Raw genomic sequence first — 15,427 nt, 5'->3', positions numbered from 1 at the left:
ACTCCCATAAAACCTTCAATTAGGAGAGAAACTCTCATGCAACGTCAGCACTGCTGCCAATTGGTCCCATTTAGTGTAAGGGCTTTAAGAGAAGCTGTCTCTCTCTCATCTTTATAAATCAAGGAGCAAGTTAAGAATGAGACCATTAAGAGTCACTTTCGCGTGGACCCTTAAATGGTGACACACTTTTTTGGACCAATCTTTCATTAATCAAGATTATTAATAGTATTGTCTGCCTTAATTAATAATAACTGCTTTTGTCTTTGCTTTCAGTTTTATAAAATACTTGACTTACACTAGTTGGCAACCCAAACTTGGCAGCAAATTCCACAAAGCTGGCCCAGTAAATGTCATATCTTGATAATAATTGCAATTTTCTATAAATGCTATAGAATTTTGTTAAATTTTCTTATTCTTTTTCATCGAATTTTGACTCGGAAGCAAAATTGTGTCAATCAACTGAAGGGGCAATGTGCGGTTCCTCTTCCCCCAATTTTTGACTCTGTATACTTCCTTGACTTTGTGGGATCTTCTCTGTTTTGGGTAGATCTCTCTCACAACTCTGGGGTTCTTATTTTTGTGGATTGTGGGTTTTTGTTTGATTGAGGAGAAGCCAAGATTTGTTCAGAGGTTGGGTGTTGGACTCCTGGTGAAGAAAGGTTTGTGCTAGATGACTATAATGTCGGGAGGAATTAAGTGGTACGCTCTTCCTTTTGGTAGCGCTCTCAATTTCTCGTTTCAATGACGATAAAGGTGATTTGCCGATAGCTGGGGGCCTATTCGACACTGATATTGCTGGTTATACTTGCTCTGTCTGGATACTTCCTTTCCACCACTTTATGCAGCTCTGTCAGTTTGTGGCATTTGGGCCAAAGTACAACAAGTCTTAGAAGCCCAATAAATATCCTAAAATGGAGGTGTACCCAAAACTCAGCCCAAGTCCAAGTTTATATTCACTGCTCCTCCTCACCAACTTTTGACAATTGATAATTAACAAGTTGCATTAAGGATGATCTGGGTTAAAGCTTGACCCCAGATTTTGAGTTTCCAATTAATTCTTTGTATTAAACAATCTAGCTATTTGAACTTCATTATCCATTTATATAAAGTCTGATTTTCTCCTCAAACTGACTCTATGCATCACTGCGCCAATTAAAACACACTGCCTTTTTCCAAACAAGACAGAACATCTTTGTATGCATGCATTTGCTTCCCTCATTACAACTATCCCCATTTGCACTTCAAGCAAAAATAAACGCCATAACCTAAGAGAGTGTCCTTCCACTAACCCCACAGATTTGGAAACCTGGCTTCTCAGGGTAGAGGTGCTCTGCCTTTCATAACCACCACTTCCAGGATTCCATCATGCCGGAAATAAGGAGAAAACAAACGGGGGTCAACAGGTCCAGGCAGACGGAAAGATATGCTAAATTCTCCCGGTGGGCATAGTTGCTGGACTCTCGAATGGTACACAGTTGACGAGTTTCTCAAAAGTCCGACACCTGTCATGATTCCTTCTATATGAACCTTTCCATCACGTTGGATATCACATTTTACCCTACCTGCTAGAGCAAAAATTACCTACTTGGTCATTGCTATCTTTGACTACATTAATTCAGCATTTAAAAAGAGCTCCCTGTGCAATAATAGTGCTTCATACATACGCCAGCATGAGAGGCATGCATATCCAATGAGAACTGAGGTAACTTACATTCATTCTTCCGAATACCAGGAAGTGCAACTCGAAAAAGGTAGGCAGCTTCACTCACACCAATGTCAACAAGACCGCTAGGAGGTCCAACATTACCTCCCTTTGCTGTTCCAATCAAAACAACAGCTGGATCCAGAGGTGGAAGATCAGCGACATTTTCCACTCCCATGCCACCAACTTTGCTTCTTTACCGTTGTGATCACTCAGATACACCTGTTAGTTTAATTTAAATAAGCAATTGGTGAAGCTTCATGAAGTAAGGAAAATCTATATTAATCAGCAGAATTTAAGTTCACATATAATCTGAGATTTAGCATACCCACATGCAGTTCAAAAACAAGAAAATAAAAGCTTTTAAGTAAACTAATATGAAAATACATAAAACTTGTTCATTGTGTTAGTGTGAAACTATGAGTTACAGATTATGTTGAAATGCCTTGTAAAATTTATGTCCATTACAGCATATTATTTCTTCTTTTTGGTGTATGACAGCTAGAAAAATTGGTGTTTTTTTTTTTTTTTTTTTTTTTTTTCAGTTGTAGTAATTGGTGTCTTGGCTAAAATAAAACGAAAAAAGCAGACGCACAGATTTGAGGAGTGAGAAAATCATGATGATGAAAGAAAGACTAAATAGAATACACATGAAAAAAAAAAAAAAAAGGTTTATAAAAAGGAGAAGAAGAAAACCCAGCAAAATGCAAAATACATGCCTTGATAAATACCATAATAAATGAAAAATATTACATCCAAGCGAAACTGACATGAGATGAGAGCATCCATCATTAATTAAACAGGTCATTGGTGGTTCCACACTTCTCAAGATAAAACAGGTTTAGGAAGAACAACTTGTATCAAGATACAAAACTTTTTTGTCTTTGGGCTTAAGGCACCAGTAGGCTAACCATATGCTGCAATTGTTTTTGAGAAGAACCTACTATGAAGACCATATCATTTCTCACAGCTGATACAGACATCTTTGGAAGGAGAAAAAAAAAAAAAAAGAAGATGAAGGCAAAATACAGCATTCTTATAAAGAAAAACTTGGACCAAAAAATTACATCAGGCACAACACCAGTGCGGTCATGAAATTGGCTGACTGTTTGACATGGTTGCTAATCTGTTTACAATAATTGATTCAAGAAGTATCAGAACAGAATTATGATTGGAAATTTTACTGTCTCTTTGGCTCCTGTTGTTCTTTATTCGTGTTTGGTTGGGCCATATCTCACCTTGTTCAGGAAGCATGAACTATAGCACAAATCACTTTTCAATAAGCACAAAATTTCATGCTATTTTTTCATAGATACATGGAACTGATGATTTTGGAATTAGGTATTGTTTTAGGTTTTCTGATGATAAATTTGTTGAATATTTACTGTTTTCTTATATATATATATATATATATATATATATATATATATATATATAACACACACAAGATTTATTAAGAGAAAAGACAAGATATACAAGAAGCATGGACAATTAGTGCATGAAACACCTAAAACAATAGAACAGACGGAAAAACCCAAAGAGAAAACCTAAACCAGCAGACAGAACAACATCCTGGAAAGCCATCAATACAAAACTTCCCTCCAATCAAGTTGAATATTTACTGTTTTCTTATAATTTCCTGAGAAAAGCTATGTCTTTGTTTCTTCCTTTAAACTTCTCATCTAGGTTTTAGTTTCTTTTATGTTGTTTGGTATTGTCTTTTTTTATCCCCTTCCAGTTACACACTCATAGAGCTTTGAAGCTAAATATTATGCTTCTTTGAATATTCCCTCTTTTGGGTTCACAAGTTAAGCAAGAGAACCAAAATTGTTCCTAAAATTTAACCACAAAAGAAAAAATTCTTTGATATTTCAGACTAAAGTTTCTGTATCTTCATCTCTCATGCTCCGCCACTAAACTTAATCGCAACCCAAAAGAAAAATATCCTGAGAGCTTCGAGCTCTAAGAAAGATTTTCACATTTTAAAATAATGAAAGCAACACCAAACGCTCTACTCTACTTGAGCAAATTCAAGAACCAGATAGCAAAATAATGAATCAAATAAACATTCAGTAAATGGTCAGTTTGGTTTCATGGATTTGGCAATGCATTTTGCCATCGGCCCTTACAGTGCCGAATTCACAATTGATGGATTTCAAGCTGGAATTAAATTCCAATGCCAAAGTGGCCCATTTATCAAGAAATTCAAAATTCAAAATTTCTTCTGGATGATTGTTACAACCAAATCTGCTTACCTCAGTCCTCCTTTCCAGATCAACAGCGACCGCAACTCAAAGGTGCAAGCCCTAGTAGTTCAACCTCTCTCTCTCTCTCTCTCTCTCTCTCTCTTGCTCTCTGGAAGCTCTAATTGTAAGAAGACGATGACTCTGCAGGTGGTGCACGCTCAGAAGAGGGTTTTTATTGTTTTACGCCAAAAGTCACAAATGGCTACTGTAGTTTACCGTAACTGTCATCTTAAAACATATTTAATTCCTATCAATTTGCTAAAAGGAAAAGACAAGTAGTTTTTCGTTTATTTTTATTTTTATTTGTATTTTTTTCATTTGGCATAGGTGTAAATTTGGGAAGCTCAGATCTGCTGTCCTTGAAGTTGCCATAGGTGTAAATTGTCACGTACTATTATTTGTCACTATACTTATGCCACCCAAGATGAAGACTGGTTGTGGAGTAGGCATTGCTGCTATTGGGAAAGTCTGCACTGCACCAGGACACCAAAAATGGATGAAGGATATGGCAATCCATTTTCTGAGGATTCCATGGCTATCAGTGTTGACTCCATGATTTTAGGAACTGAGCGCAGTAACAACTCAAATGAAGCCTATGCTATGTTCATGGTCAATATGGTTATAGGAGCGTAATTGCATTCCTATACATATCATATGAATGGTATTTTATCAAGTTTATTACTCTTATACATGCATTATTGGGTGATTGAGTATTTCTTACAGTTTCACCCAAAGTTTCCAAGTTTTGGAGCACATTTCCAACATTTCCGTCTACACTCAACAATATCGATATTTCCGTAAATTCGAGTATCGCTTTTTCCGTGAAAACAGATATTTTCATCACTGAGTATAACTAGCCACTCAAATAACTTCATGTAGCGTACTTAAAAACAAGATTTATTATCGATAATCAGAATATGAACAAATGTTTTTGTTTTTCAAGTAATTAGACCCACCAAATACGTAGAAGCATGAAGTGTCCCGCCAAATTGTACATTTCATACCTTATGTTGACGTATGTGCAACGTGCATGCACATGCCTGAAAATGTGTGAGGGAAAGGATTGAATAGCACACTCGCTTCACCTATATCCTACCAATACTCTTTCTACAACATTTACAACATTGCTGCTAGCAGACTATGATGTTAGTGACTGGACTAGTCAGAAAATCCTACCCCTTTGTTGACCCTTGCTACATCAAGAATGTAACTCAGCAACAGATATCACTCGTCTTTTATGATAACTCCTTCAAAAATGCCATCAGGTCCAAAATTTGGTGCAAAGAGCCTTGGATCAACAGGTCCTGGAAGGCTGAACGAGAGCGTGAATGGTCCGGGTGGGCATAATTGCTGCAATTTCATTTGGAATACACGCGAACGTTTCCTTATGGGATTTCCACCACTTGTGACGCCTTGGAGATGAATCTTGCCATTAGATTCAATCTCACAATTGAATTGACCTGTTACCACAAATAATATCAACTTGTAAATGTGAAAAATATGAACATTTAGCTGATGAAAAGAATATATGAGATATCCTTTGTGCCTAGCATGAACGTGTGAGTATAGGCTTGCAGATATACTTCATGGGTTCAAACAAATTCCCCAGTACTAATCAGACCTAGAATGGGGGGAGTTGGGATAAGATACAGCTTCCAAGAGGCTTTCTTGTGTTCACCTTCTCAGGAGTGAGAATCATTAAAAAAATGCTACCTAGAATATACATCTGCGCTATATCTTGGCAGCAATGGGAACATTAACTGCATATAAACTCTGTTCCACTCGATGATGCATTGAGAGACAAGTATCCTATTCAAGGTAGAGGAGGTACCTTAGAAACTTTAAAAACATTAGGGGGACACCAAACTATAGGCATTTTAATAGCATATGTCAGCAAGAATAAATGAAAAGAAGTAACGAAAGGAGAACGTACAAAAATCCTTCCTGACCCCTGGTAGAGCAACCCGGAAGTAATATGCAGCCTTGCTAACACCAATGTCTACAACACCAACAGGTGGCCCAACTATCCCTTTCCTGGCCGTCCCAGACAAAACAACAGAAGAATCTGAAGTACATTCTTCCAAATTAGGAACAGAGATAAGGGGCATGAACACAGGTCCATCTGGTTTGCAGGTCTTCCATGAAGCTCCATATTTGCTTAAATGTTTTGTAGTAACAACTTGGGGAAATGCTGGCTTTGATGGAGAATGAGAGAAGCACCTTCTCTTATATTTTTGCTGAAATCTTTCCGACCAATTTCCATTTCCATTGGAAAAAAATTCTGTCTTTGTGAAATTGCAATCATCATTCAAGCAATTCGTCTTACTTTCCCCATTATCCAGGTACTCGTGTTGATATCGTATGGCTTCATCTATATCAATTTTCATGTTATTTATACCAGATAAAGATTTGAACTTTTCCAGATCGTCCTCTTTCATACATGATGTAACAGGATCATCAATAAAAAGAATCCCCTTAACAATTCTGAAGCTTTCTGGGTACCATATCTGTTCATGAAGATCCAAAGGGAAAAAATTTGTGAACTGCCAACTGTCTTTCGTCAGCCCTGAATTTGGCAAAGGTAGGCTGCCCTTTAAATACTTATGCAACATTTCTGGTCTCAAAATGAGACTAGGGTGAACATTTCTCAAGAGATAGTAATATAAACCCTCCAAAAGAGACACACTAACATAAGAAGGCCCCAAATAACTTGACATATACGGAGGTGAACCTTCAGCTATCCTTTGAAATGCTGAACATTCGAGGTTATCAAACGTGACATCAGGGCCCAAATAATTTCCCATTACGAAGTTCAGTAGAAAAAGCTGGTCGGCAAACAATGGATTGACGGACATTTTAGGAGGGTCATCTTCCATGCTTCTAGCTTATTCTTTTCCAATAACAAAATTATTGACACCCACCTACACCTGTAAATTCACCTAACTTCAGTGCATAAATAAATGACTTGAAACAACATACTAAACTATATTGCTCTTCATGGTTTCAAGATAAGTAGATTCAGTGTATAGAATTTTTTTTTTTTCTTACTTCTTATAAATTTAAAAAATGAAAAACTTAAACTTTTAACCGGTGGGTGCGTTTACAGTGTTAGACAATGTCACAAGGTTGATACTCACATAAAGATTTAGTCATCTTGGCTAAGACATGTAGAGATGAGGTCTTCACATCACATAAATTAATATTCAAAAAATCAGCTTGTGGCTAGAGAAATTTTTTTTTTTTTTTCTATTTCCTTTAAAATGTAAGTTTGGATATTGGGTATCATTTGTAATGTAGGAGCGAGTCCAATCAAACATGAGGGAGAGTCATTTGTGATGGTTCAGTCATGGTGTAGACTGAAAGTCAGAACTCAGATTCAAAAGGTCTTAGATTCTATCTTGGGGTAGGCAAAACCTCCAAGCTACCAAATAAAAAGAAAAACAAATTAATGAAATCCTCACAACCTGATATTCTATCATTTTCATTTTTTTGGGTGGTTCCCAATTAGCAAGTGCAGAGAAATACACCAACAATGCAGCAACAGTTTGTTCTTGAAAAAAAAATTACAGGAAAAAAAGGGAACTATTAACCAACAAGTCTAAATTACACCATCAAGAAGGATAAGTTATGAGAGCTGAAGCTTATACTACATCGACATAAAACATTTTTAACAATATACTTAAATGACAAAAAAAAAAAAGGGTTCATACTCGCGAATCATAAAACAATTAAGAATAATAAATTACAGAATTCGAACTAACCTGGGTTAGGCCGATGAAGAAGATTAGAAGAAGAAGAAGAAATGGATAAGGGGCGTAAAGGGGATGAAGAAGAAGGAAAAACAAGAAGAAGTTGTGAAGAACATACAATACAAGCAGTGATTTTGAAGAAGTGAAACACAAGAGGAGGTAGTCGCTGTCTGCTGAGGTTAGAGGGCTGGGCGGTGGGTAAGGGGAGGAGAGAGGATGATGGGCTGGGGTGGGCTTGAAAACATTTTTTTTCACTTTTTTACCTGAGCCAAGAAAACTCTAAGAGCCCGGTTGGTTTTAAAGGAAATAGAAATTGTTTTATTTGGTTTTATAACTCTTGCTTTCCTTAATAAACTTTCACTACAACAATCTCTACAAATTCACTTGCATATTAGTTAGATTTGCTAAAATATGAATATAGTTTGAATACTTTAGGTTAATTGTATTCTTCTTCATAAGGAGGTATATATAGGAGTTTACAAGAGTGCTTTACAAGGAAATAGATACGGTAATCAATTAAGAGAATGTCTCCCAATTATACAAGGATATGTCAACTATATAAAATAAGGAAGTAAATCACCTAATTAATCAAGGAAATAAATCTACTTGATTAATTAGGATAGCTCATGTCAACACTCCTTCTCAAGTTGGTGCATACATGTCATCAATTCCCAACTTGTTAAGTGAGTCATAAAACACTTGTCCACGTACAGCTTTAGTTAAGACATCCTCTAATTGATATTCTGAATTTACAAAAGGTAGACAGATGATCTTGTTCTCAATTTTTTCTTTAGTTCGATCATGTTGAACTGGATTATGAGCAATATCAATAGCTAACTTGTTGTTACAATGCAACTCCATTGGCTTTTCTGGTTTGAACTCAATTCTGTCAAGAGTCTTCTGATCCATAATAATTCACACACTCCTTGAGCCATTCCTATATACTTTGCTTCTGCACTAGACCTGGAAATACTCCGCCAAGTGACAAGGTTACCTCCAACAAATGTAAAGTAACCCGATGTAGAGCGTCTATATGTAATGGAACCAGCCCAGTCAACAGCTGTATATCCAATAACTTCAAGATTTCCATTCTTGGAGAACATTCCTCCCTTTTTCTAGGGGTTGACTTTAAGTACCTTAACATTCGATCAACTACATTCCTATGAGAAATGCATAAATTAACTAACCACACTTACAACATATGCAATATCTGGTCTTGTGTATGCCAAATATATCAACCTTCTAACAAGGCCCTGGTATTGTTCCTTATTGGCAGGGACCCGGTCCATGTCTTCACGCAACTTGTGATTCATCTCAATGGGTGTGTCAGCAGGCTTTCATGCAAGCATTCCTATTTCAGTGAGTAGATCTATCAGATACTTCCTTTGAGACAGAAATATATCAGTTTTTGACCATGCTACTTTAATTCCGATGAAGTATTTCAGAGCACCTAAATCTTTCATCTCAAATTCCTGAGACAAATAATTTTATAGTTTCTGTTGTTCTCCTATGCCATTCCCAGTTACGACCATGTCATCCACATACACAATTAATGCAGTGAATTTTTCCGCCATCGTGCTTTAAGAATAGGGTATGTTTTTGTTTCAATTGAACTATGAATAAGATGAGTATGTATGGACATTCGACAACAGGGATTAGATACATGCTTGGTTGTTTAAAACATTCTTCTATGCTTAATGGATTTCTAATGCTTAATTTAAGTTCGACAACAAGGACTTAATTAGGGAATTAGGAATATAAGGCTAGGACCAGACACCATGGCTTAATCATACTTTAGCTAGAATAAATCTTTGAATCTGAATTAGACATGTCACTTGAATCCTTATAACCTAGAATTGGATTGTTATGGTGAATCGAATGCCCTAGTTTCCAAATCTGTTTTCCAACCCTTAAGACCACTCTTTGTTACACTTGTTTACTTGCTTTTGTTTGCAATTTCATTTTGTTCATTTGTTTTCACAATCACAAGTAATCTCACTTTAAATTCTATTTTAGACTTAACTTCTTGTTTCTAGAATTGGGTAATCTAAGTACATAATTACTTTGAACTTATCAGTCCTCGTGGGTATGACCTCTGTCTTGCTATACTACTAATTGGCTCGTACAATTGCAAGTTAACTATGGACACAAGCGTTGATGTATGATACCATGATCATGTAAGAACTTGTTAAGATCCTAGTTGAGAAATTCTCCACCATTGTCAGAACAAAGAACTTGGATTCATGCTTGAAACTGTGTTTCCACTATTTTACGGAACTGTTGAAACTTTAAACTGACTTCCCTTTTAGTTTTGAAAAGGGAAACCTAGGTCATGCATGTGCAATCATCTATAAACGTGACAAACCATCAAGCTCCAGTCGGAGTGGCAATTTTAGCAGGTCCCTAAACATCAGAATGAACAAGAGAAAACAGAACTAAACTTTTATTTGAACTTAACAGTAACGGGATGCAATGACTTTTAGCCAATTCACACGTATCATACTAGAAGCTGGAAACATCAAAAATGGAAAATAATTATGGAAACAACTTCTTCAAATAACTGAATGAGGCATGCCCAAGAGGTTTATGCCATAACCAAACTTTGTCTCTCTCTCTCTCTCTCTCTCTCTCTCTCTCTCTCTCTCCCTCAAAACGAGTTCCACTTGTAAGCTTGACCAACCTTGGTCTCACTATCCAGTACCCAATCCAGGTAGTCAAGTGTGCCCCACCTAGTACCACATCCAATCGTCTTCCCATTGAGGATGTCCTGAAAAACATAATCATTCCGCCAAAATGTTACAGTGCACCCCAAAGTAGTAGTAAATTGTGGAACAGACAACAAGTTATGGTTCAAGGATGGGACAATCAAGACAAAATTCAAATGTATGGAGTTAGAGAGAGATAAAGTGCCCTCCCCAACCACAGGGGAGGGGGGTACCATTAGCATTAGACACCACCAACTGAGTGGTTGGTTGGCGATGAATAAGTTTGCCAGGATCAAATGTCATGTGATTTATAGCACCCAAGTCAATGATTCATGCGGGCTTTGGAGAGAACGTATGAAAAGCAGAACCTTTGGTGGTGGCGATAGTAGCATGACCCCAAGTAGCCAGTTCATCAGGATTGGCAGCATGCTTCTGTAAGTCTGCAAGGAGGGAGAGAGTTGTAAGGGGTTCTAACATCGCAGTGGAAGTAAGATGTGCGTGTTTGTGGTTAAGGAGTTGATTTGAGAATTTGAAGAATTTGATTTGACGAATTTGAGGACTTTGATGTATGAATTTGATCTAGGAATTTGATTTAGGAATTTGATTTGAGAGGTATGTAGAGTTTGATAAGAGGATTTGAGAGGTATGTAGAGTTTGATAAGAGGATTTGATTTGAAAGGTAAGGGNTTAGGGTTTAGGTTTGAATTTGAGGATATGATTTGAGGGTTTATAGACAACCTAGGATCAATTGCACTGATACCATGTTAAAATATGAATATGGTTTGAATACTTTAGGTTAATTATATTCTTCTCCATAAGGAGGTATATATAAAAGTTTATAAGAGTGCTTTACAAGGAAATAGATACAATAATTAATTAGGAGAATATCTCCCAATTATACAAGGATATGTCAACTATATAAAATAAGGAAGTAAATCACCTAATTAACCAAGGAGATTTAATTTTAGGTATTCGAATATAAGAATAATTTAGAATCATCATGGGAAAGATACTTGGACTTCAAAAACGCTACATCATTCTTGTGCACTTACATGGTAAACCCATAGGTAAGGAAAAATAGAAATTAATAAAACTTTATCATTTTCAAAGGATTTACTGTTTGAATTACATGAGCACTAGAAGAAAAATCTTGTGCCAACGATGGCACATGATTCTTCAAATTTGTCTACTTCTTCTTCTACCGTCATTTCTAATTTAGAATATTATCTTGATTTACTAACAATAGAATTTGGTAATTACAGTTATTTTCATGTTTTGGGTCGGTGGAAATCACACGAAATAATATATCCCATACTTCCCTTATAGTCAGTTCCTACTAATGATTGCAGTTTTTTTAATTATTTTATTTTATTTTATTTATTTATGAAATGGGGGGTAAACACCCCAGACAAAGGACCAAACACAATTAAAAGTAAATCAAACAGTTCCTAGGAACCCTTAACACATCATTAGCTAATAAAAAAGTCACCCAAACAAGTGCAGTATCCAAGAGACAAAGGCCCATGTCTCCATTGAAGCTTGCATTTGCCAAACAATCTGCCGCACTATTTTTCTCACAGTAGACATGCTGAAATTTGCACTGGCCAATTTGGTCCATCATATGTTTGCATTCATTGATCATGCTAGCTAAGGGGTGACAAGTGGTGGGTTCCTTCATTTGTATGACCTGTACCACAAGATTAGAGTCCATCTCAACAAACATAGGAGAGGAATTAAGAAAAATAGCGAGTTTTAGGCCAAAAAACAATCCCCAGATTTCAGCTTCCTGAACTTGACCCTGGCCCAAATTAGCAGTGAAACCTCCGGTCTCCTATACGACCTGTTACATGACTCGAAACCCGCACCTAAAAAACACAACCCGAATCCGCACGATTAATAATTAGGTGATTTTTGGGTCAACCCATTATAACCCATTTATTAAACGCGTGGGTTTCGGGTCAACCCACGCGCTAAAATACATGTTTAACCTGTTTATTAAACGGGTCATGTCTTTCTTCTCTCATCTTTTTTTTCCTTTTTCTTTTTCCTTCTTTTTTCTCTCATATTTTTTTAATTACAAATACATTAATTAAATTAAAAAAAATAGTAATTATCATGGAGGCGTGGAGCTCGATACGAAAAACACAAAGCCGAAATTACGGAGTGGCCCCTCAATTTACTTTTTAAATTATTATTATTATGGGGCGCACCCGCAAATTACGGGGTGAAAATCATAGAGGTGTGGGAAAAATCGGAAACGGGTGTCATAATGGACATTTATAAAAGGTGTGGGAAAAATCGGAAACGGGTGTCATAATGGACATTTATAAAAGGAAATAAGGGGAGAAAAAAAATCACAACTTCTCGAACTCAAAAAGCAAAAAACCTAGCTTCCCCCATTTCTCACAACTCCTCAAACTCAGAAAAATCTAAACCTATCTTCTCAAACTCAGAAAAATCTAAACTATCTCCTCAAACTCAGAAATAAAATGGCCTCTTCATTCCCATTTTCTCTCACTCTAAACCTAGCTCCGCCAACACAAAAATAGGGACAAGGAGCTGCACCTGTGTGGATGCCCTCCTTTGCTTCCTTACGAGGACCGGTGACCATAAACGACTTATTACTCCTTGACAACGAGATTGCCATTGGAGTTGCAAGGAGTTTGGTGACTCCCAAGGATGTGCGCTTGCTGGGAACAAGGGATGATAACCAACTGGTGAGTGATGCCATGGTACTGAGCGTGCAAAGTGCGGCGTCAGTCATAAGTGTGGGTCATCGCCTCTTTGTGAAATCTCATGAGGTACAAGTGTTAAGAAGTCAGTTGGTGGCATAGTGGAATTTGGTTGCAAATTGTCAGAGTAGTATAAGGAGATTGAAAAGGGAGAGGGCAAAGACTTTGGAGGAGACACGATACCAGCTTGAAATATTGCAGGAAGAGAATCAAAAGTTATCAAAGATGGTAGATTTTTACTCTAAGGACATGCAAGAGCAGCTGGAGGCCGGATCAACCAGGTAAACATTAGCGAGGAGATCCAAGTTTTGCTAAACCTAAGAAAGGGATCTTTGGAAGCTCAAGTGATGAGCCCCAAGAAGCAGTGCGAGAAAACCTGAGAGAGGAGATCCAGTTTTCTTTTTCTTTTTTTAATTTTTTATAAATTTTTAAAATTTTTTTCTTCTAATTTTAACGACACAAATTAAAATGCCAATCATCCAACTATAAATACCCACAAGTGTACGAATCTATTGGAAATTAGGAATAAGTAAATAGATTATTAACCAGGTAACCTATTTAATAACATGTTTAAGACGAACCGAACCAGACACGACACGTTTGTTACATGGGTTAGGTTTAGATTGAATATTCTTAACACGTTTATTATCCCGACACAACATGAACCCGACACGACACGACCTATTGCTATGCCTAAATAAAGAGCGTCGGCTAGAGGAGGTGGTGTTGGTGGGCAGCGGTGGCCGACGATGAGTGGTGGCTAGCCAGAAAGGGTTGCTGGAAGTGGACATGTGGCTAGCCAGAAAGGGTTGCTGGAAGTGGACATGTGGCATTGTGACTGATTTTGAAAGAGAGACAATGTGTGTAATTTTAAGGTTTTTTTAATTACATTATTATAAAATTAGATGCTATATTTTAATTATTTACCTTATCTAGATGAGGTGAAATTAAATTATTATCCACCACAAGAATAAACTCTCTTTTGAGTTTAAACAAAAGCTGCATTTATACTAAGGTATGAAAAACATGGGCTCCATTGCCAATTGGCCAATGCAATTTGATGGAAAAGAAAAAAAGAGCTGCATTTATATTAAGGTATGAAAAAATGCTCTATTGCCAAAAATGGTACGAAAAACAGCGCTGGGGTGAGAGAGGCTCGAACTCTCGACCTCAGGATAACTCAGAAGCTATGAGACCTACGCGCTAGCCAACTGCGCCACCACCCCGGTTTGTTTTTTAATCGCTCCAAATAATATATTAACAAATGGTAAGGGAACTAGTATCTTCATTTCTTCTTTTTTGGGCCTTGGTTTAACATTTTGACATTAACGATTAACCAACCAAATAAGTTATAGTAATTTGACCAATGGACGGACCACACCTAAGCGTCACTTCAAGTCTTCCCTTTAAATTGTAACATCTAATAATAATGAAGGGTTATTTACTTAAATGGTCCTCAAACTTATACCCGAGTTGTATTTTGGTTCATTAACTAAATTATTAGTTCAAATGGTCTATCAACTCTTTATTATTTGTCAAATTGGTCATACGGTCTAATTTTCTATTAGATTTAACCAAATTTTAGGGTAAATATCACTTTTCATAATTAATTTTTTTTAAAGAGTTAAAATTAATACCAAATGAGAAGAAAAAAAATCCTCAAACCCAAACCCAGTGCCCCCTCCCCCTCCCCCCAGGGAGAACCCATTAACCATCCTGTAGAACCAAAGAGAGTAAAAAAGTAAAAGCTTTTTATTTTATTTTTCAGTATTTATTTATTTTTAATGTACAAAATGACTAATTTGTCCTCATATTTAACGACAATATTGATATAATGTAACGGTAGACTAATTTACCTAATAATAAAGAATTGATGGACCATTTGAGCGGATGATTTAGTTAAAGAACCAAAATATAACTCGGGTATAAATTTGAAAATCATTTGAGTAAATAACCCTAAGAATGAATAATATGTGCAAAGCAAACTACATAGAAGAGAGAACCCAAAAATACCAAACTTGCTGGGAAGTTTTTTTCCTTGCATCAAGTTTTTATTCTCTTTTTTCTTTTTTCTTTTTCACTCTTTTCCTTTTTCCCACCTTGCAATTTGCGATATGCACAAGTATATGCTTGGTCAATACAACACAACACTACAAGCAGATCGAGGGATCACTTTTTTGTCTTTATCAACTAAAGATAGGAGGGAATGTCCCCACCAAGCAAGATCATGCAGTGGACGGCTCAGATAATCCACTCAATGATTGCAAATTCCTAAGGAATTGACTGCATTCCC

General features: G+C 36.6%; 2 protein-coding genes across 2 annotated transcripts; both read right to left on the bottom strand.

Annotated features, from left to right (window-relative positions):
• Nucleotides 1-983: 983 nt before the first annotated feature.
• Nucleotides 984-4,157, bottom strand: LOC117627834 (increased DNA methylation 3). Its single transcript, XM_034360093.1, has 3 exons — nucleotides 3,958-4,157; nucleotides 1,712-1,924; nucleotides 984-1,562 (listed from the first exon to the last, which is right to left on the bottom strand). The coding sequence occupies exons 2-3, from the start codon at nucleotides 1,878-1,880 to the stop codon at nucleotides 1,315-1,317; spliced, it is 417 nt and encodes a 138-aa protein (XP_034215984.1). The 5' UTR covers nucleotides 1,881-1,924; nucleotides 3,958-4,157; the 3' UTR covers nucleotides 984-1,314.
• Nucleotides 4,158-4,824: 667 nt separating this feature from the next.
• Nucleotides 4,825-7,956, bottom strand: LOC117626924 (increased DNA methylation 3). Its single transcript, XM_034358733.1, has 3 exons — nucleotides 7,710-7,956; nucleotides 5,882-6,875; nucleotides 4,825-5,408 (listed from the first exon to the last, which is right to left on the bottom strand). The coding sequence occupies exons 2-3, from the start codon at nucleotides 6,822-6,824 to the stop codon at nucleotides 5,173-5,175; spliced, it is 1,179 nt and encodes a 392-aa protein (XP_034214624.1). The 5' UTR covers nucleotides 6,825-6,875; nucleotides 7,710-7,956; the 3' UTR covers nucleotides 4,825-5,172.
• Between the last annotated feature and the right edge of the window lie 7,471 nt (nucleotides 7,957-15,427).

Source organism: Prunus dulcis, chromosome 5, assembly GCF_902201215.1.
Source record: "Prunus dulcis chromosome 5, ALMONDv2, whole genome shotgun sequence".
Taxonomy (NCBI): Eukaryota; Viridiplantae; Streptophyta; class Magnoliopsida; order Rosales; family Rosaceae; genus Prunus; species Prunus dulcis.
The sequence above is the reverse complement of the archived record's forward strand: the minus strand, read 5'-3'. Positions and strand labels throughout refer to the sequence as shown.

What these genes read in the sequence shown, in the direction of transcription:
- LOC117626924 (XM_034358733.1), bottom strand. Translation starts at nt 6,824, where the DNA reads ATGGAAGATGACCCTCCTAAAATGTCCGTCAATCCATTGTTTGCCGAC. An exon ending in AGGGGTCAGGAAGGATTTTT is followed by an intron (nt 5,409 to 5,881) that starts GTACGTTCTCCT and finishes TTGTGGTAACAG; the next exon opens with GTCAATTCAATTGTGAGATT.
- LOC117627834 (XM_034360093.1), bottom strand. Translation starts at nt 1,880, where the DNA reads ATGGGAGTGGAAAATGTCGCTGATCTTCCACCTCTGGATCCAGCTGTT. An exon ending in TGGTATTCGGAAGAATGAAT is followed by an intron (nt 1,563 to 1,711) that starts GTAAGTTACCTC and finishes TTGCTCTAGCAG; the next exon opens with GTAGGGTAAAATGTGATATC.